The sequence below is a fragment of the Rissa tridactyla genome, chromosome 19, assembly GCF_028500815.1.
Source record: "Rissa tridactyla isolate bRisTri1 chromosome 19, bRisTri1.patW.cur.20221130, whole genome shotgun sequence".
Classification (NCBI taxonomy): Eukaryota; Metazoa; Chordata; class Aves; order Charadriiformes; family Laridae; genus Rissa; species Rissa tridactyla.
Window position 1 is genome coordinate 2426122 of NC_071484.1, and position 22268 is coordinate 2448389.

Below are 22268 nucleotides of genomic sequence, written 5' to 3' on the forward strand. Positions count from 1 at the left end.
GGGGCGGAGCGGGTCCCTGAGGGGCGGGGCGGTCCTGCCCCCTGCACGGCCGGTGCCCCCGGATTGGCCGTTCCGCCCACCGCGCCCAGGCACTGACGACCGCCTCCCGGTACTGCCCGCCCATTGGCCTGGCAGCGGGGGGGGAGGGCGTTCTGCGGTACGTCAGCGGGGAGCGCATTGGGATTGGCCGGTGGGGCGGCGCGCGGGGCGGTGTGGGCGGAGCCGCGGTTCTCCTCACGGCGGGGGGGAGCTGCGGATGGGGCGATCCCGGCCTCTGGTACCGCCCTGAGGGCACCGGCCTCGGGCTGGGCGGGCCGGGGTTTGCCCTGAGGGAAGGGGCGGAGGCCGGGGCTGAGCCCCGCGGTGTGAGTGGGGCGCGGGGACGAGCCCTGGGCAGGGCCCTGCCAGCAGCACGGGCCCCTCAGGGCCGGGAGACCCTCACGCCGCCGGGCCCCCGCACAGCCTCCGGTGAGCGGGTTTGCGGTGCTGCCCTGGCTTGAGCCGCACGGGGCTGATTCCTCTGTCAGCAATTTACGTTTCAGTAAGGTCTCTTCTAATGCCTGGGAAAACCGCGCTTTTAGAAGACTCTAGTATCTGAATGTGTGAAAATATTTACTTTACAGCCAGCTCTGGCATGTGGCTTTCAAGGTCTCAGTGTTTTCAAGCCTTCCAGGTGGAGGGCTGTGGAGGAGCTGGCCTGGGCACTTGCACCAAGCTGCCAACAGGGTTATTTTGTAGCATGACCGTCACAGTATAGATTAGGATGTTTGCTGAGGAGTTCTCTCTCCCCCTTGGTGGCTGGGATCCAGAGAACGCAGGAGCCACGAGCCCTTCCCCTCCTCCCGAAGCCCCACATTGGCTGTCACTGCTGGGAGCGCACAGCTTCCTGGGATGGAATGGGCTGAGTATAACCCTTGTTTATTTTATATCGGTATCGGCATCAGTATTGGTTCTTTGGTGTTACTAATGTTAATTATCTAGCCTTATTCTATGAAACCTGATTATATTTCAACCCTCAGGTTTCTTTGTTTTTTCCCAGTTCTCCTTCCGGGGGGGGGAGGTGTCATTGGGTGAGAGAATAATTTTCTAAACGATAATCACAGAATCACAGAATGTTTTGGGTTGGAAGGGACCTTCAAGCCCACCCAGTGCCACCCCCTGCCCTGGGCAGGGACACCTCCCACCAGCCCAGGTTGCTCCAAGCCCCGGCCAACCTGGCCTTGAACCCCTCCAGGGATGGGGCAGCCACAGCTTCTCTGGGCAACCTGGGCCAGGGGCTCACCGCCCTCAGAGGGAAACATTTCTTCCTAATATCCAATCTAAATCTCCCCTCTTCCAGTTTAAAACTGTTATCCCTCGACCTATCACTCCACTCCCTGATCCAGAATCCCTCCCCAGCTTTCCTGTAGGAATATAACAAGTGCTTTGTGGGTGAAAAAAAGGGACTTTAAATCTGTGGAAGTGCTCCAAATGGGCAGTGCATCAATACATCCGTTCCTTTAAATGGGGTGGTGCTGTGGCCTCCTCCAATAGTACATCCAATGGCTTACCTTTCTTTCTGAAGTGGCTTTTCATTCAACAGTGCCTGGCTTATACTAATGGTATGGTTTTACACTTTGCGCTATAAATTACAGATGTGTGCAAGCCTGAAAGCCAGTTAATGGGAGCTCAGAGCTGCTACTCCGGTCTCTCAGCACGTGTCAAAGCCTGGAGTTAACCTCCCACGTTGGTAAGGCGGGCTGGGGGCTTCTAAAGGCCTTTGCTGGGCCTTCGCTCATGCAGTGGGGTCTCTGCCCACTGCAGCTCTTGCTCCTACACGGAGCTGGCACAGCCTGGTCCTGTCTGAGCACTTACTGAGGGTTTGCAGCCAGACCCCTGGATATGGGTCCATGTGGGGACCCACTCCTGGGATTTGGGTTGGTTGAAATAGTGCTTCGCTCTCGAGAGCAACAGATCATATTGGCTAAACTGTCTCATGCCGAAATGAAAATAGCCTGTCCACAGAGCTGTGTAATGTTCTGCGGGAGAATGAATGTCCAATTACAGTCTTTGGTCTTGACTTTGCTTTGAGGGAGGAAGGCAGCAAATGCTTCGGCTCCAAAGCCAAGTTCAATACTGTCTCCAAAGCTGACCGCAACCGCCTGGAAATCAATTTGGGGAGCAAGCTTTAACGCATTAGCAACTTGTTACATCAGCTTCCTGCACAGGGCTTTGACAACAAAATAAAATATTAATATCGATCTTAACTGCCAGTTTGCTGCCTTATCAGGTAGCAACATCAGCTGTAACCCAGAGGGGAATGCCAAGTTCACAGAAAACTGGGGGGCACTTGAATGCAGTTGCCAAAAGTGGTTGATACCCCAGGCTATGGATGTATCTCGGAACAGAGTACGGATAAAGAAATTGGGTTGATAACCTAAGTCTGTTGTGCGCAGTTCTAAGCAGTGCAAGAATTTGGTTTCCCCCAGTGAGACCATGTTCTTCCTCCTTGCACCGCAGCTGAGCAGAGTTTCTCTGTCCCCGACAGAAATCACCGCACCAGGGAAACATCTCTGAAAAGTGGTTATTAAATATTGCAAATAACCCCTCGGCTTTGGGCAGGTAACCGCGAGGAGGTTCTCGCTGGTGGGGATTTGCTTCCCAGCCTCTGTTAGGTGTGAGACGGACAGGTGAACACTCGCATCCATTGAAACAGCATTTTCCCCTGCAGCGGGCAAAGGTGTCTGGCCTGGAGGGTCCTCCCGGGAGGAGTCTGGCGCTGCTGCACCCCCAGCAGTGAACTCCGGCTGAATGATATCATTTGGGAGGGGATTCTCACTGCTCAGAGCTTCCCAAATCTCTCTCTGCTGTGGCCTTGAATGAGTCTCTTGCGGAAACAAATGCTGGAAATACAATGTCTGAATTTGTGGGGAAAACAGTGACTTGAGGTGAGGCTGGAGCAGCCAGACTCACCCGTTTCAAAGGGGAAAAAATGGTATTTCACTGTTTCAAAGGGGAAAAAGAAGCAAAGCAAAGCTGCCCAAACCAAATGCGATGGTAGCGCCGGTTCGTCTTCTGATCTGGGACCAAAGCAGGCACTACACCGGCTTGGGCCTGAGTTCCAGCCGCCACTTGTTTCCCTGGGTGACAGCACTGCACCTCAAGGAGCTTTGGGCACAAGGCTCTGAACCAGGCTGGTGCCCTCACCAGGCTTGTCCCAAAGCTCTGCCCCACAGCCAGTGCCTCCCTGGGGCAGGGAGCGAGGGATGGAGCAGGGACACAGTGCCCGCTGTGGAGCCGAGACCCTCGCTGCCAACCCCTCTGTGCGCCCGCAATCTCCTCGAGTGACACCTCCAGCAGACATAACACCTGCATCCTGGCCCCCCAGGCAGGCAGGGTGGGTTTTAGGGGTTTAGGAAGGAGCACGAAGCAGGATCTGGCCCCGTGGGCTCGCCCCCAAAACCTTCCTGTCACCCGCTGGCTGGAAGTAAGGGAGTAAGAAGCCCAGAGGCTAGCTAGCAACGGGAAATAAAGGAGATGTATCACATCGCAAGTGCCTGCAATTCATAAAGAAATGTATGCCTCTATCGGCATGAAGTTATCTGTGTGCCGCCTTTATCTGCCCAAATAGAGATGTCCCTAGATTCCGTAAAAATAGCTTGGGAAGTGAAAATCAAAATAGCTTGAGAACTGAAAGGCAAAAAAAAGGCAAAAAAGAAAAAAAAAAGACTAAAAAGCAAAATAGCTTTAGAAGTGACAAGAGGAGTATGGTTTGGTTTCAGGGCTTTTAGGTTTTCCTTGGGCCTTTTTAGTGAAAACAGCAATATTCATATGCTTGGCAGAGCATCTAACCCAGCAGCAACAATGAGATGGGGCCCTGAGCAACCTGCTGCAGTTGGAGATGTCCCCATGGCAGGGGGCTGGACTGGATGGCCTTTAAATGTCCCTTCTCACCCAAACCCTTCTATGATTCTAAGGACAGAAGGGCTGGCATTGCCACCACCCTGCTGTTGAGCTGGGCTCCCTCTTCCACCAGGTTCCCTATGGATTCTCCCTCCACCCCGGCGGCCCCGCGGCTGGAGGGCAGCCTCGGCCGCTGGCTGCCAGCAGGGGCTCAGCCCGGCGGGCTCAGCCCGGCAGGCCCCGCTGCGGGGCTGGGGACGTGCTCTGTCACCTGTGATGGGTAACGCAGGTTTCCTCTTGATCCCGTGGGTGATGCACAGGGCTGCGGGGTGGTTTGGCCCCGGGTCCTGGTGTGGAGCCGGGGTGGTGGCAGCTGAAGGCAGCCTCGCCGACAGGGCCCGGGGGTGGCAGTGCCTGAGGGGGTGGCAGGGTCTGGGGGTGGCGGGGCCCGGGGGTGGCAGTGCCTGAGGGGGTGGCAGTGCCTGAGGGGGCGGCGGGGCCCGGGGGTGGCGGGGGCCCGAGGAGGTGACCGGGTCGGGGGGTGGCGGGGCCCAGAGGCGATGGTGCCTGAGGGGGTGGCGGGGTCCTGCCCTGACAGAGCAGCAGGGACGGCGCCGCCCCCGCGGCTCCCAGCGGAGGCTCCGGCTCCGGGCCGCGACCGCCACAACAGCCGCGGCGCTGTCTCCGGGTGAACAACGCCCCCGCGGCCCCTCATTGGCGGGAGGGGCGAGAGACGCGATTTTTTCATTGGGTGGCGTTGGCGGACAGGGGCCAATAGAAATAAAGCTCTGTTGCCATGATACCGGCTGTGGGATCTCGATGTCTCGTGACCGCGTGGAGCACCGCGAGGGTCACGCGGCGCGGGAAGGTGCGAGGGAGCCGGGCGGCTTCTCATTGGTCAGGCGGCTCAGGGCTTGGCCAATCTCCTGGCGCGCGCGCAGGGCGGGGCGGCCGTTGGCCCTGGCGCGAGGCTAACGGCCGCCCGTCGCCTCAGGCGACCCGCCATGGCCGCGCACCGCAGGGGCGGACGCGCGTGGTGCCGGTAGCCGCCGTCGCCCCGGGGGTCGCTCATGGAGGTGAGGGACGGGGCTGCGGGCTGGGGAGAGGCCGGGCCGCGCAACTTCCCTCTCAGAAACCCGGCGGAGGGTCGGAGCTGTCCTGGGGTTCGGTCTTCGCCTGGGTGCCGGTAACCGAGCAGGGCTGAGACTGGACTCCCCGCAGTGTGGCCGCACGGGGCCCTCCTGTGTGGGGCCGTCCATACCTGGGCCTGTCTTGTGGTAATGGGTGCTATGAAACGGTGCTCGAAAGCATCAGGAAAACACTTCTCAGTGTCCTGGAAAAGTTCCATTTGGGGAAAAAACTGAGTGTGTGTGGTTTGGTGGGCGGGGGGTGTCACAGACCTGAGACCTGGAGCTGCTCACCGTACGTTTCCTCATACCTTGTGATTACAGATTGTTCTTACTGAACAAGGAGATAACTAAGGAGAAAATGTGTCGAAATTAGTATAAGAAAAGGAGCTGTGGTCCCCACTAATCCTCGCTTTGCTCGTTCACGTATTTGTAAAATGTGTCTGAGAAAAACAGTGCTGTAATACATCAGTGTAAGTGTGGCATAAACTAGAAGAAAGATCATGCTGTAGACCCTGTACATTAGATGTAGAGTCTGTTTTCATCCTCAGGTAGCTATAGAAGAACAACTTTTTACATAGCGGAGTGCTTATTCAGAATACTTTCAGAACGCTAGTCCTATGAAACTTAAACATTTTCTGAATTTAGTAAGCATTTCAAACGAGCTGCTATAGTATTATTTTAAATATTATGCAAATAATTTCACTTTTATTTGTGAGCTAAAGGATTGTTTAGCTAGTCAGTTTTATTTTAACTTTACATTTTCCTTGTGTACCTCACCTCCTGAAGAAAGGAAGAAAAGACACCTAACTCTTTTGTTTTCATTCCTTTCTCCCACTGACCACCAATTTCTGAGCACCTCCAGGTTAGTGATGGGGAGAGGGGTGTTTCTTAGGTGGGAGCTGTTTCTCCCATAGGTACAGAATGGGGCAGACTTCCACCGTAGCTGCAAAATTATTATAGCAAAATTCTAGCTCCTGAAATCTGAAAATGCACATATATGCATTCGTGTAGTGTAAACATTGTAATAGGGACAGTGCTGAAAGGATGAGAGGTGTCTAGCAGTGCGCAGGATAATTCTCCCACTTTGGTGGTTGGTGGTGTTCTGCGGTGGTTCAGCCCTTCGGAAGCTCAGCTAGTGTAAATGCAGGTTTCCTCTTAATCTGCACCTGCTCCGTCTCTGAGCACCTTGCAAATTTCTTGTGGTTTGTTGGGTTAAGCTTTTCTCCAAGGGCAAATATGGAAGTGTTCTAATATCAATAGGTAGAACTAATTCCTTGAAAACCTAGATGGAGCAGAATTCACAGGTAAATTAAAGTGGTCAAGAAGTTCATGTTGGTATGAAACCTACAACTCTCAGGGCTGTGTATAATTATGTCCTCCTGCCACTGGTTTTTTCCCTTGTCTTGTATAGCCTAAAGTTGCGTTCAGAGGCGGCAGTCGCTGCTGGAGTAGCGCAGAAGCTGGCGGGAGGCTGACGGATGTATTCAGTAGCGGAATGACAGGCTCTGGCTCGCTATATCCTTGCTACAAATCACAGGTTCATTTGATTATGAATTTTTTTTTTATCTGTATAAGAGTTCGGGTTGCTTGTAAAGAAAATGGTCACAAAATATTTCTAATACAGTCGCTGATACTGGTGAACATAAATCATCATGTTTGATTTACTCATAATAAATCTCCATCATCAGAAAGGGCAGTGACTTTTTTAATACAGTCACAGATGAAGGGATATGTGGTGTTTAGTAAAATAGTATTTCACTGTGTTCTTTATTCTTCCGTTAGCATAAGTAGTTGTAGACAAAGTGAGGAGCAGATGAATATTTTCAGGAAAACTGGGAAGTTGGTAAGAAGGAGAAGCGTAGGTATTGCAAGGGATGTTTCTGCGGCATACCACAGACATAGAGTCAAAACGTTCACGTAAGCCACGTTGAGCCAGGGGTTCTTAGTGGAAAGTGGAAAATGGAAAATGCCTGGGCAGTTAAATGTATCAGACCTCGCTTTTCATTTTGTCTTTCATAGCCATAAACTTTCACTGAGGTAAAAGGCTCCAATAAAGGAATGAAAATTCATTCCCAATACCTTCAAGAATAGACCTGTTAACTTTCTTGCGCAGCTTTGTTCTTCCGTGTCCTTCAGTCCAGCAGCTGGGCATCTTTTTTGCTTACAGAAGTATTTTGCAGACACAACAAACTGAGATGTGAAGTAGACACCTGCCCACAGTGAGGCAGAAAGCCTTACTGGGAATAAAACCTGCTTTTGTGTGTCATTTATCGTGTCTCTTTAACATCTAACCCTGTGAAAACACTGTTAATTTTCTGAGTTCCTAAGAGCTAAGAGAGCATATCCTGTTTAAACCAAACAAATGCTTCTTTTCACTTAAACTGGGTAAAAGACCTTTCCTCTAGAAAAGGTCAAGAAAAACTTACATCCAATTGGCTGTAATTTTTCTTCAGTAGCTGAAATACCCTGTAATGGCTGGCAGGAAGGGGATGTCTCCTGACTCCTGTTGGTGATCATCTGTTAGAGACTGGCGCAGATGTTTTGGGCTGACACGGCCTGAAGTGTTTACTCCTATGTGTACACGCGCTGGGCAGCAGTCACCAGCAGAAATTGCCTGTAGCATTGTGTCAGAAGTATGTGGCTTCCTTGCTTCTCATGCTTCGGTTACTCCAAGGGTAAACTCGGTTACAACCTCATAGCATGATGAAATGACAGTTTGATGTGTTTACTATTAAAACTGGTCCTCTTCTTGTAATAAAATGCAGACTGAAGAAAATGTAGAGCTACCTCAGACCTACAGTTCTTCCCTTTCAACATCAGAGTACTCTGCACCTGTGGACTCTTCCCTTTTGTATGCACCGTGGTCAACCTATGGAGATGATACTAAGCAGCCTCCTGCTTCTCAGATCAATGTGAAGTCCAGGTAGTCATTTTTGACAGAGAGAGAACATGCGTGTTGATGGAGTAGATGGATTATATTTTTCTGTTTAACTGAACTTATTAAATATTTTCAATGAAGTAATTATTTTAATTAATATGGAATTCACTTTCAGGATTCAGCCTGAAAGGAATGATTATGGCAGTGAAACAGATTTATATGGACTGGTGTCTAACATCTTGGAAGAACAAGATAAATCACAGCCATATTGTGCTGAGGGGTGAGTGTGTTGCCATGCAGGCACTGCTGCATTCTCTTCCTCGGTATCTGTTCTGTTAGTCATCTTTACGTCTGCTGCTGGCAAGTCCTCATGCTCTTTACGGTTTCCTGTCCTTCCCCTTAAGTTTCTAATATTTCGCTTGTGATACTTGAAAGCTTTTCTCTGGGTACTCAAATTGCACGGTAGTTTCTAGCTTTCTGATATTTACAGAACTTTTTAATTGGCATTTTTTAAATAAGACCTTAACAACCATTGTAGAAATGCTGTATTCAAATAAATCTCCTTGAATATATGCATGGGCCTATTTTTTTAGATTGGCTGAATTCAGACTTCAGGTTTGTTTCTTGATTAATTTCAGTTCCCAGAAGGAGTACACAAAACAAAATCATATTCTTTCACACTTTCCTGAACTGGCAGGAGACAAGAATTCCATGTAAAATGAGTATTTCTTGATGTTAGTGCTACCTAAGCAATATTTGCCTATCTAAATGTCAGATTTATTATGCCTATATTCTAGCACCAGAAGAAACTATTAGATAGTCATAATAACTTGACACAGAAGGATTTGGATCCAGCATTCCCAAGATACTTAAAGTGCATGGTCTTCTGCCTGAATCTGAATATTCTAGGCTTAAGGGTTAAAAAAGGGAATCCAGTTCTCAAGGTTCCCAAGCCGGGCACCACTCTTCCTTTCAGCCTTCTCCCAAAGTTCCAGTGATTTCTCTGTGTGTGCTGAGATATGTGGCTGGAGTGAGGGAAAACTTCAGAGAGAGTCTCGATCAAGAGGTAGTTTATACTAATTCCTTTGCTTTGGACAGTGAAGGTTGGATTTCTGTTTTCAGCGCTGCCAAATTCGTCTGTGACTGTAATGACTTCCAGGCACAATTCCATTTTTTTACTTAGTCTGTTTACAGCTTTCCTCGAGAGTCAGTGATTGTTCTGTGTAAATCCATGGTAATTAGTGGAAGGAAGGGAAATGTGCCGAGATGCTTATTCTTGATTTACCTGCAGGAAGCAGTGTAAGCCAGTGTAAAACACAGGCGATTCTGAAGCAATAAGCAAGATGATACAGAGAAGCGTTTTGTCTGGAGTGCTGGGATGTGGCTTTGAAAGGCTGTGGGTGGTTTGGCAAATGTCTTTGTTATCTTAACTTGTTGTGTATCCAGGAGTATTTTGGTAGTGGTGGTTAGTAAATCTCTTGACAAGATTGACTGACCATAATTTGGTGTGTACACATCGCTTGCAGCTTGACATTGTGTGTATCTCCTAAGGTATATGGGTGGGTTTAGACGAGCCAGAATCAGTTTTCTCATCCAGTTAAGGGAAACTGCAAAGATGACAGTAGTGGATGGAAGTTGGAGTAAGACATCATTGAATCATTTGAGAGAAATGTTGAAGTTTTTAAACCTGTTTCTGCATTTGGGGATGGAAGAGGAGCACCATGGACAAGACTCTAACCATGTATTTCTTGTTTTTCAAGGGGTTGCGCTTCCAACTTGAAGTCAGTGTGGCCCATGAATGCAACCAGAATCGTAGACCACCATGACCTGCTGCCAGAAACTAAAAGACCAGTTGTCGGAGCTGTCTCACAACAGGGTTTTTATAGCAGCGAATCTGTCTCTGCTGCTGAAAAACAGTACTTGCAAAGCGGTAATCTTGTATCGCAGCAAAAAGTAGAGGAATGTTGTCGCGGGTTTACTGGCATAGACCTTGAAGAGCAGTGTTTATACCCTTCTAGGAATGATCATGCCAACTGTTGCAACGTGCAGACTAATGAGAATATGAAGACAACACCCATATATCAGAACTATCCATACATAAAAAACACCTTTACACCTCAAGTTGGTTATTCAGAATTAATCAAAGACTTAGGAGATGATGCTTATTCTTATGGAAGGGAGAAGGTGTGTCCCAAAGGAGCAGATGCGCAGTTGCACCAAAAGCGGGCAGAGACGTTTCTTCCACAGTTTCACAGATATAATGAAAATGCAGATTATAGTAGGTACACTGAATACCCCCATGCTAGTAAAGCAAAGCCGAACAAGAGCACTAATTGTAGCCTCCAAGAAAATAAAAAGTTAGTAAATGGAACCATTGAGGCACCATCTCTGGACGCAGAACCCTATACTAAATTATTTCAAGTTAAATCAGGAACTCAGAAAAAAATAGAAGATACAATTTCAGATCAGCAAAACTTCACATTTCCCAAGGCTGTAGGAATTATGTCAGAAAAACAATTTACAAATGAAGCTTCATTCTGCAGTGATTTGGGGCAAAAATTTGAATATGGACTAAAATCATTTGCAGCTTGTCCAGGGAATAGTGACCGTGCCAATGATGTAGAAAAGCAGCAGTTTTCCAAGTCTGATCTTCAGAATTCTGACTACTGTAAATCACTTCCATTGTTACCAAACCCCGCAAACCCCTCAGCAGGTACTAATGTAAGGCCAGCCTGGATGAACATGCAAACTAAAACCGCTGCTTCGGTCCCATTTCAGAATCCAAGTCCTTTGTTGAAACTGAATAATCATTTACCTGCTTTTCCAAAAAGTTCCAGTCATTCTAATGATTTTTTTCAGTTATCATCTTCAAATTTCCCTTTAAATAGTAATTTATTTCACAAGTACTGTCAAGATAATCCGTTTTTTTCAAGTCTCGATGTTGGCTATAACACTGCAGAACGAGCTCAGTCTGCTGCTTGCATGGAAGCACTAGTTAGGAGTGGAGAAGAGAATCTCATTGAGTATTTGAGTGAAAAGAAATTAAAGCAGCCAAACGGATTCTGTGACAATTATTCAGCTCAGCAGTTTGGGATCATTGAAAATGTGAACAAACACCGTTTCCAGTTGAAGCCACAGAGTGAGCGTTATGAGCTGGAAGGACAAAAACACGTGGATGGGTTGTTGCAGACCGTGTACCAAGATTTACTGGAGTCCCAGGGTCAGTTTAATCTCAGGCAGGGGAGCGGAGACAGTAACGCCCTCAATCCTGCGACTTGCCTGCAGGCTCCAGGCTTTCCCAACAATTGCATGATGGGTGACTTCAGGCGTAATCAGCAGTTTGGCTCAAGTGCGTTCCCCTTGAGGTCAGCTCGCCTCTTTGGCCGTTCCATCGTCCCTCTGATGGAGTCTCACGACTTGTTCTCCCGTGACGATTTAAAACGCTTCTACCCTTATTTTAACGATAAGATGTATGGTGACAGTTCTTTTTCCGGTTTTGTACCAGCATTTGGATTTCAAAGGCAAGTTAAAACCCGTGGTGGGCCTGCCAGTGAACTTCATCTTAGACTAGAAGAATGTTACGAACAGTGGAGAGCTCTGGAGAAAGAAAGAAAGAAGGTAAAAAAAAATTAAATTAATATACCATATCACAGATTTGATGTAGATCTCATCCTGCTCAGTTGAGTTAGAGATCATGGGTAATTCTCAGTGTTATGAGTTGAAATGCTTAATGGGACTTCAGAGGTGAAAGACTTTGCTTCCCTGTATCTTTGTGACTGAAAATGGAAGTATTGAAGGGGTGTAGCCTGGTTGGGAGCATAACTGATGTTGTATTGAATGTTGCGCTTAAAGCGGGAATTCAGTGACTTTTTCAGTCTCTGTTGGGGCTGGGGAAGGTGTGGTGTATGACTAGCAAAGCCACGTTACACTTTTTTTAGTACAATAAATACAATGCATCTGGAAACTTTGGAAGCAAAACCATTAATTATATTTTTAATTGGGACTAAACTTCAATCCTTTCAAGAATTAATTAAATTTCTTAGGCCCTACGCTTTTGGCTCTTTCAATGAGTAGTTCTCACCTCCCGTTTCCCTGATGTTTTAAGCCTAAAATGTATTTGAAGGGGCTGCTCTTCTCCCCCAGACACAGAGGCTGAAGAAAGGGTAATGTTAAAACACTTGATCACGACTCAGGTAGTTCTGTGTGAAGCCCTACTTAAAGCAATTTTGATGGCCTTTTTGGTCACCAGCGGAAGTGCTTCAGGCTACCTTGTTGAATGTAAAACCTGCCGTAATTTAAATAGTTTAGCTGGTCTTGAAGTTCATGAACGATCTGGAGCTGTAACTTTCTGAGAGGGAAGCTTGAGCGAACGTTACCTGGGGACCGTGGGGGCCAACCATGTGGCTGTCAGCTGCTCTGCGGAATCTCCATGGGGCCAGTCCACCAAAAGAAACTTCACTGGGAGGGGATGTAATGCAGGGGGGCGTTGCTGAAGTGTTTTCTGACAAAAGCCAGTTGTTGCTTTGAATAGAGGGGTTAGGGAGAGAATGAGACTGATGTCCAGGCTTGCATAGGAAAGTGCAAAAGAGAAAGAGTTGACACATGCTGAGAGGTGCGGTGGGGGGGTCGTGGAGAAAATGAGACTGCAGCTTCGTGTGGAGAGCCACAAAGCAATCGAAGAAATGTAATTTTAAAAGAGATTTAGCTAGCTATACAGTATTATAGGCGTTCCAGAGTGACATAACAATGGCATGAGAGAGATTGAAACCTGACTGCAAGATTTCAGATTTCAAAGTAATTTTCTTTGCAATAAAATACGATTTCATTTTAACAAAAAAAAAAAGGCTTTCAGTAGTTTGACTAATCTCTACAAAATTTTAAATTAATTGCTGACTTAAATAATTTTATTTTAATTTTGTGGATGAAGTCCATACCTGTTTGCTCATTCTTTTTTGCCATGTAATTCCAACTTGCCTCCATTTTATTTATGGGCAAAATTAGTATAGTCTGTAGTCTGATTGTGAGAAGACATAGTGCTTCTGAAACACATCATGTTGGCATAATTACTTTAGTTGAACCGCTTTGAGTAAAATGGTTGTTCACTTAAAACAGGTGATTGTCTTACCAAGTGGTTAAATCCCAAATGTCTGAATCCTCATTATCTGCTTTTGAAAAATCCAAAACCCTACGGGAAAAGAATTATATATCTGATATTTCTTCTTGTTTCTGTAGTGAAGCACACTTTGCAGCTTACGTTCTTAGGGAGTTATTCTTTTGTTTTCCTGCAGACTGAATCAGCCCTTGCTAAGAATTTTCAAGGGAAAAAGGTTTCCAGTGCTAACAACACTCCAATTCCAAGGCTGACATCAAACCCATCAAGAGTTGATCGCTTAATTGTGGATCAGCTACGTGAACAAGCCAGAGTGAGTTATAGGGGGGGGGAAAAAAATCCAAACCAAAAAAATCTATTGAACTTATCACACAGAACTTAGAGAACAGTGTAAGATATCTAAGATGATTGGAGCAGCTTTTCCCAAAATAGCTTTGTTCTTAAACGCTATGCAGGGAATAATCTTTCAGCAGTCCCTGCTGAAATTTTTACAGCTTCAGGTTTGCTGCTGCTGTTACCAGGGAACGCGCTGAGGAGCTGAGGCTCACGTTTATGCACACACATGCCAGGAGGATGGGTTTTCTAGTACAAGAGCGTGCATGAGATGCCGGAACCCAGTCATCTAGCCTAACCAATTGCACAGCTCTACGATGTGCCTGACCTTTGAGCTTTTCTGTTTCGAGCAGCTCATCAGAGATATGTTCACTATAGATTTGTAGACACTGCATTAGAGGAAGTATTTGAGGGGAAAAAAAGCAAGTTTAATTAACGTTTGTAAGGCTCTGATCTATATTTGCTTGGGAGTCTGTGTTTGTTTAATGCAGAACGGTTATTTGATGCAACTTCAGCCAGCATTTCTAAGTTACTAATTTGCCACTTAAGCCAAACAGCCGTAACCTGTAGGGTGAGCGTGACTGGTGTCTTTTGAGCTGCCTGTGGTTCTGTGGCCAAACGATGGTGCCAGTGTGCAATGTCGTGCAGCAGCCTGCGCAGAATTCTGCAAGGGAGAGGAGAAGGAGGAGATGAGCAGTGCTCATCTGTGCTGCCAGCAGAACAGCAAGGGTCTGATCTGGCTCTTCGGAGGCTGAGAGGCCAGAGCCAGGATGCTTGCGCTGTGGAGGAGGAGAAATGTGGGCTGAGAGCAAACCTGACCCTGGGAGGGAACGTGGGATTGAAGGCAGCAGTTGTCATTCTGAGAAATGCTGGTTCTTGGAGGAAGCAGTACAGCTGAGCTCGGCCGCTCCTCAGGCAGCAGTGCTAAGCAGAAGTATTTCCTACCAGTCTCACGCAGGTGAAATAAGCTGTGGAGCCATGTCTGCTTACTGCTTGCTGAAATCTGTCTTGTGCAACTGCCTGCTTTTGTTCAGACAGCTGAGTGCAGGGAAAGATATGTTGATAGGCTTAGTGTGCGTTGTTTAAACTACTGTTTTATGAACCCCAAAAGAACAGTATTAGGAAGTTTTCACTTTGAGAAGGCTTGTCTGTCCTTGTCCTAGTACTTTAAAACAGCACCTAGAAAAGAACTTAATTTTCTCTAGCCATTTGAGTAACCAAACTTAAGGGTTTGCTACCAAACACTTGTTAGGTAGCAGCTGAAAAGTAGTTTTAAGGATGCTCAAAAGCAAAGTGGAGCTGTTAGACCTGGATTCTAACATCAAAAAGCTTAGTGATGGCCCAAGAGGAACACTGGTACAAAGGTTCACGTGGAAGTTGAGCTGGCTGAATCTGGGATTAACTCTGTGGTGTGGAGCACCTAGTTAAATCCTCTTGGTGGTCGTGCACTTGACTTTGTTTTTCTCATTTGAGACTTCCACTTGCAGTTGCTTTCAGTTCCAGAACAAAGCATAGCTGATGGGAGAGGTGACAGTAGCTTCCTTCGCTGTGTCATCAGTAGCTACTAAAACCACTTCATAACCAGCGAACAAACTTCAAACCAGGATCTCCTCTCTATAGACTGTGTCTCGTCCGCCCTGTCTGGGGAGATGTAAATCCACAGCTCCGTTGTAACTGGGAATGCTGTTGGGTACTCTGAGGCTTGACATTCAGCTTGTTTTGTTGAAGCTCTTCTATTCTGGACTGATAGTGATTTTTGCCACAGAGGGGAAATACCAGTTATTTCTAGTAGTGAGGGTATCTGTATGGGCTGGGGAAAGCATTCTAGTCCCTGCTCCAAATACAGTGTTTTGTGAAGAACAGTCATCAAAGCTGGGCCTGGAATGTCAGTCCTTAGCCCATGGTGTATGCTGACCCCTGGACTCCGGGCTCTGTGGCTCTGCTGGGCATTTTGCTTGGACTGTGCCACTCCAGCAGTCAGACGCAGCGTCACTGGTGGCTTGCTGCTTTTCCCAGTGAAGGATCTCAATTAGCGGGCAAGTCCTGTGACAGTCAGAGGGATCAGTTGTGCTTTGCAAGAGAAGGGCAGGTTAGTTAATGCCTCTGAGTCGTTAGCAGAAGGAAGCGTCTCTTGGGAGTGCAGGATGAACTTCTGAAAAACGTGAGGGAATGGGAAAGCGAGCATTTGAGCCTTCAGTGGTTCCTGTTGGGTTGCTGGGGCAGCCCATCTTTGCTGACTTGTGTGGATTTTGCTTTTAGACACCTGGCACTTCTCCCAGGCTTAGTATAAAGAAGGTTTATTTATTTAACTATCAGCTGTGGATCCCACTGGATGAGGTTGTGGTACCTGAAAACCAGGTCTTCAGAACGTAAGTCCTTTTGTGGATGTGCTGCTAAGTAAGACTGGGAAATGACCGGCAGGTTCATCTTGCTTTGTTTCGCTTGCTTACATAATCCCACTGTGCCACTCCTTAAAATCTGTTTTTTTTTCTTCAGAAGCAAATCTAGTGATTTTTCAATCAATCTTACCTACTTTAATTTCCTATCCTGGTGACTGATTCCTCAGTTGTTTGTGTGAAGTTCTCCCTTTGCTTTTGTAAGGAAGCTGAGAGTTTAAAAAATGTGAAATGTCACTTTTTGAGTTTATTGATCATTGCTGCTGTCACAGTAACTTGTGCAGTTTATTTCTGCCTGTGTGTTTTTTCCACCCCCCAGGCTTTTGCCGGGTCTAAGGGAGAGCAGGAGAAGTCTGGCAGTGGGAGCTTGCTCCTTCCTGAGCCCTTAGCAAGGGGTAGGGTGCTCTCGTCTGCTGTTGTGGGTGCTGTTACCAAAATAATTGTCTTGGCCAGCAGCCTGCTCTGAGGATACTGGGGGCAGGTTGGGCAAATTGTCCTGGTTCAGATGCCTTTGCCAGTCACTCTTTCTTACGTTTTAAAAACTCCATGCCAGTCCTTTTCCTAGGGAAGCCTACGATCATTTTGTTGCAAGGAAACATCAAGAACGTTGCTTTGCACTGTGCCCCCCAACGCTCTGTTTCTTATTTTTAACTTGTGGATGACAGTTAATCATCAGGCTTCTTTATAGGTCATCAAGTGTAGCCATTGCCCGATAAACAGTACAGTTCTGGAATTTTGGAGTTTATCTCTTTCTACAGACCAGTAACCAGGTTCTTCAGTGGTCTGTGAACCATGGTTGAGGAATCACTCACCAAGGGAAAAGTCATAGAAATGTGACTGTTGTAAGAAAAAACAAAGATGCAGATTTTCAATTAATGAATCAAAACTGAATGATTTTTTGAGTGGTTGTGCTCAATATTCTCTGAAAGAGTTCCTTTAGTGCTGAGTATCCATCCTGAAAGTCAGCCAACGCCTGTGATTCTGCAGCAGCTTCAGCCATTCCAAACTGCTCTCCCACGTTGCCCGTGGCTTTGTGCCGGCACAGCTCAAGTTCAGCTGGGTGAAAACTGGCTGGTCTTTGTGGGATTGGTTTTCATCCGGATAATTGCGGCAGTGCTGATGGGAGGACCACAATGGTCTTGATTCAGAGGAACGCACGTTGTCGCGGAACCGCCTCCTGTCACATGGTTGTCTCAAAGTTGTATATATCTTTTACTAATTAGTAAGCTGGGTGTCCTAATATTTGGGTATTTTAGCTTTGCTGTTGTGTTGTGCGCACCCAGGTATTCTACAGCTTTGATTTTGGAGAAGAAGAAATCCTAGGTAAGAATTTTAACTACTTCAGCTGTAACTTTATGAACTGTTCTCAAAAGAAAATAATGGTTATTGTTAATTGTTCTTCCTAATCTAGTTAATTTTCTTGTAAGTCTAGATGAGTATAGCTTGAACTCCTATAACCTGTAAAATGTTCAATAGGTTGTGACTTTACTGGGAAAAATGGAGCGCCTTCGCAGTTCTCCCCTTCATGCTAACATTTCTACTGCTCTTGATAAACATCTGGAGGTAATTCATGTAGTGCAGTCACGTAGAAAAGATGAAATTGTAAATGCTTCAAATCGACAGAGGCAAGGAGCTCCCAGATGCCAAGATGACAGAGGTATAACTATGCTTATGTACTTTTATAAGGTAGCTGAAAAATTCTACACGTATTGCAAGTCTATAAGAAAATAAGTGTGAGGGGTTTTGTATTAAAGTTTTAATGTATTTTTCAGTGTCTAGAGCTTTGAGAAAAGCAGACTGTGGGGGGTTTAGATGACAGTTTTGAGAGGACACTATGACTGACTTTTAGAGATAAATGGGTTAGATCAATTTGGAGTCCATTCAATTAATAAACTAGCAAGTAATGAAAAGGTAGTGGGTTTTTTTTGTAATGGAGTTCAGGATTGGAGATGATATTAAGCTATTGTCTCTTTCTTCCCCCTGTCCCTCATGTTCCTGTTCCTGTCATCCCTCCAGCCCTGTCTGTATTTCCACATAGAACTGCCTTGGTATCTCCACACTGAATCTGTGCAGAGACCACGATGGCCTTGCGTTATGAATGGATTTCCTCTTCAGGCATGTTCTGTCGTAGATTGACGTGAAATACAAATCATATTTTGGATGGATACACAAAAATACAGTGGTCAGAATGTTCTTGTTCTTAACCATATCCAAAATATGCAGAATACTCAACTTATTCCTTCAGTAGCGCACAGGCAGAATGGCAGATTCCCTTCTCTCTTAGATGTGAGGCAGAATAAATTCCTACTACCTGTGATGCTCTCGCCTACAGTGTGGTGTTGGAAGCTCTCCTACGTTTCTGAAAGTATTCTGTTCACTTCCTGCCTTTCTTTCCACAACTGAATTAGATGGATTATTTTACTCCTTTGGGGTGTGCCATCATGCAGTTCTGTAATTCTCAAAGTTACTTCAAAAGATACACTATAGCAATTTTTCTTTTCACCTGTTCACCATCATTCTTGTTTCTCTTGACCTTGATTGAAGACTGGGACTTGTGAAGATGAAGGAATTTTTTTGGGTGTTTAAGCCCATGAAAATAATTGGCTCTGGCTTTACTTGGCGTTACTGTTTAACTAGATCAGTGAGCTTTTTGGAACCGAGTAGTCCAGAAAAGAATCATAGAATCGTAGAATGGTTTGGGTTGGAAGGGACCTTCAAGCCCACCCAGTGCCACCCCCTGCCCTGGGCAGGGACACCTCCCACAAGCCCAGGTTGCTCCAAGCTCCGTCCAACCTGGCCTTGAACCCCTCCAGGGATGGGGCAGCCACAGCTTCTCTGGGCAACCTGGGCCAGGGGCTCACCACACTCACAGCAAAGAATTTCTTCCCAATGTCTCATCTCAATCTCCCCTCTTCCAGCTTAAAACCCTTCCCCCTCGTCCCATGGCTCCCCTCCCTGCTCCAGAGTCCCTCCCCAGCTTTCCTGGAGCCCCTTTAGGGACTGGAAGGGGCTCCAAGGTCTCCCCGGAGCCTTCTCTTCTCCAGGCTGAACCCCCCCAGCTCTCTCAGCCTGTCCCCACAGCAGAGGGGCTCCAGCCCTCCCAGCATCTCCGGGGCCTCCTCTGGCCGCGCTCCAACAGGTCCATGTCCTTCTTGTGCCGAGGACTAGATCTGCTCCCTGGTCGAAGAGAAGAGAAAGAAGTGGGCTCTGCACCATGGGGTCTGATTCCTTAACTAGAAGGGTTGTGATTTCTTTGGCTACATGTCTCCAAGATGTGCTAGCCTGTTGTGGGAACTGGGGAGGACATTTCCAATGGAAGATTATTGAACGTAGTAGCTATATTTGCTACGTGTCTGGGAGAGCCTTGAGGAGCAGGCCTGAAGCTCTGCATCTCGTCTCTTTGGCAGAGCTTTCTTGTTTTGTTTGAGAAGCGGTCTTCCCTGGCCCAACCTTGTTTCCACAGCACCTTTCTATTACATCTCATCTGATATTAAGTATCTTATCAGGCAGGACCTGTCTGTTGTGTCCTGTATTCCAAGAAGTTTGATTTAAATAAAATTCTTACATGAGCCATGGTCTTCTCTTCTCCCAGCTCCCCAGCTTTAGTTGCAACACGGATTTAGTTCAGTGGGAAGCAGATGGATCTGAGCTGCATCATATCGGTTGTATTCATGCACAACAGGGGTCTGAAAAATTCTAATAGTGCACACGGAAGTTGTGGAACTGTACGAGGTATCTGGCAGTTGTTTGTAAATGTTTTTGCCCACTTAATGAAGTTCTGGAAGAAATCACAATGATAAGAAAAAGGGGTTTATGGAGTGCCATCTTTCACCCAGGACAACCATCATGCCTGGCAGAGCTCTGACCATACCTCTGCTTTGAGATTGCGCTAGATTCAGTGTTCAAGATCTTTCGAAAGATATAGAAGTTACAGATCATCCCCTGAGGGGAGAAAAGACCTTTTTAATGTGTGTAACTCTCAGGCACTGCATTCAGACAAAGACTTTAAAACAGCTCTTCCTTATTACTGTGGAGTTTTGCCTTCCTCCCTGGTAGAGACCCAAATGCCAACCATATCTTACAGCTTTGAGGTGCGCATTTATGTGTCACTTGTTTCCCAGCTTCTTGTAGGCAGTCCAGGTGACACCATTCCTGAGGTCTCTTCTGGATTCCAGAAAGCTTGGTGTGGAAACTGGAATTTTGAAAGCACAAGACATGGTAATCACATCCTCCTGCTGCGTATTCTGTCCTTTACTTCTCTGGAGTTATCCTTCCAGACGCTACCTTCTAAAATCCTTTGGATGGCTGACTCTTGTGTTGGACAAGTGGATTTTCATGGTGATTCTTCACAGTTACCTGAATCAATTTTCTGTACCGCTCCTTCCGGCTGCTCTAGTGGTGGCCGATGCAGAGGAATCGGTGGTCACTGCAAAGGAATCGGTAGTCACTCTGTGCAGAAGGAAGGAGGGATGTCTCAGAATGGGTTGCACAGAACCCAGCCCAGGGAGTGAAAGCCAGAGGGGTGGTGAGAGGGTAAGGCTAGGCTTTTAAATTCTGCCCTTTTCTGAGGCACCACTAGTTCCAGCAGGAGGGGATGCTTTCACCCGGAACAGTGAATCCGAGAATACTGGTTGAAGGTAGGTGCCAGCTTTTTGCAAGAAATGAAACCGCAGTCGCACTCACTGAGCGTGAGGACTTGGAAGGGCAGACTGTAGTCAAAGTCTTCCGCTGCTTCCAAACCTATGGAAGTGTTTGAGCACGGAGGTGAGTGCACGCGTGGTTTCTGTGCAGCCCGACATGGTGTAGTGTGACCCAGCCCCAAGAAGAGCGCATGTGGCCCTACCCCAGAATAACGTGCAAGTTCTGACTGAAAACTCTGCTATCTAGAGGAATTTGTGTCTTTGTACGGGCTGGAATTGAAATCAAAGCATTATCTAAGCATTAAGTGATTGCTATTGAATAAATGGACATTGTACCACTTTTTCTTTATTTTGAAGTGGTGAGTTTTGTCAAAGTTTTTGCAGAACATGATCTGTAGGCTTTAGCAAAATGCCATAAACAAGCTATTCCTTCACCTGTCTTAATAATTTCTTAGGCAAGATGGGCAAAGGATCCGCTTTGTGGATGTGGAGGGGTTGCTGTGAACATTCAGCAATGAGCTGGCAGAGGAAGGGGCGGGATGCCTGTAGTGTGTGTGCAGACGGGATACTTTCAAAACCGGAGGTGACTGTAAGGCTTTAGGTGCCTCCTCGTAACAGGCAACAGCTAAGTAGGAGCTTTAACAAAATAAGTATTTAAATTCCATATAATCTGTGTATGAGGGCCTAAAAGTCACTGCTTGCTTAGATTCAATTTTACAACCGTATAAAGAGACAGACACAAAATCAGACACAAAAAAGGCTAAAAAAGTTTTGCTCTTTTTAGCATCGCCAGGGTGAATTAATCCCAAAATAGTGCGTGCTGATGACCTGCGTAATAAAGATTAAAACGCTGCTTCCTCCCTGCAGATGTGTTTGCTCTTGCTCTGGCAATTAGAGAGATGAGCATAGCAACGCGTAAAGCACGTACAACACTCTGGTGCGCGTTCCAGATGACCTTACCGAAATCTCCAGCTGGAAAATCGGATCGAGAGAAAGCTCTTCAGGAGACGGTGCAACCTGAAGAAAAAGCGTGTGAAAACGCAAACAGCTGCGGCGTCCTAAACCAGAGGGCTGAAGTAAGCAAGCACTAATGAAATACCAGTTGCATAAAAATCTGCTCCACAGTCTGGCTGTATGAGAGATGATACACTAATTCTTTTTAATTATTTGTAAAGTTTGAACTACTAATATTCGTATTTAAAGCTGTATCTTGACAAGAAGTTGAATTTGCTATAAGGGCTCTGGGGTTCTACTTAAACTGTTAACGTGACGGGCAATGTCAGAATATCGTAAAGCCGAACTGGTGAATGTTAACTTAAAAAATAATCAGACTAATTAATTAACAGCCAAGCTATTATTTAACTTCTGTGGGTGAACCCTGGTGTACAACTCTTCCGATAATTTCTTTTAGTTTTGCCTTGGGAAATAGGTTTTAAAATAATGATTCTTAAAGACTGTAGTCTAATGGGGTGTGTCCGGTCAGTGCCAGATAAGATTGTGATGTAAAAATGGTTTCCTTATCAAACTAGTACCTGGAAACAGGAGGAAAAAAATGCTAAGAATACCCAATATTCATGTAAAATTAAATATTTAAAATATGAATATTTATGAATTTGAGATTTTAGAATGTAAGTTTGTGAAAGGAGATGCACCGGGTTCTACTAAATTACTGGTATGACAAAATCGCTGTCGTGAAACCATGCAATTTAGTGAATGTGTTCAAATCATTTGGGCATGCTCTTGGGGAAAAAAAAGAACCTCTGTTTTAAAGTATTTAAACATAATCAAAATATGCCACGCACATGGGATTATTCTTTAAAAAGCTGTGCAGCAGCTGAAATAATGAGTATTGTTTTTAATACCTTCACTTTAAAATTGGAAGAGGTATCACAAAGTTCT

The 22268-nt window shown here is 46.2% G+C and overlaps 1 protein-coding gene across 1 annotated transcript; it reads left to right on the top strand.

Moving 5' to 3' along the window:
* Nucleotides 1-6492: 6492 nt before the first annotated feature.
* On the top strand, nt 6493-21889 carry MEIOC (meiosis specific with coiled-coil domain). The gene is made up of 7 exons (XM_054224538.1): nt 6493-6549; nt 7778-7935; nt 8066-8170; nt 9651-11508; nt 13179-13313; nt 17206-17386; nt 21237-21889. Exons 1-7 carry the CDS (start codon nt 6508-6510, stop codon nt 21458-21460), a joined length of 2703 nt encoding a protein of 900 aa, XP_054080513.1. The 5' UTR covers nt 6493-6507; the 3' UTR covers nt 21461-21889.
* The last annotated feature ends 379 nt before the right edge of the window (nt 21890-22268 follow it).

Excerpts from the sequence above, each read along its gene's own strand:
- MEIOC (XM_054224538.1), top strand. The coding sequence starts at position 6,508 with ATGACAGGCTCTGGCTCGCTATATCCTTGCTACAAATCACAG. Across the intron at positions 13,314-17,205 it reads AGCTACGTGAACAAGCCAGA|GTTGTGACTTTACTGGGAAA; the intron begins GTGAGTTATAGG and ends AATGTTCAATAG. Across the intron at positions 17,387-21,236 it reads CAGATGCCAAGATGACAGAG|ATGTGTTTGCTCTTGCTCTG; the intron begins GTATAACTATGC and ends TCCTCCCTGCAG.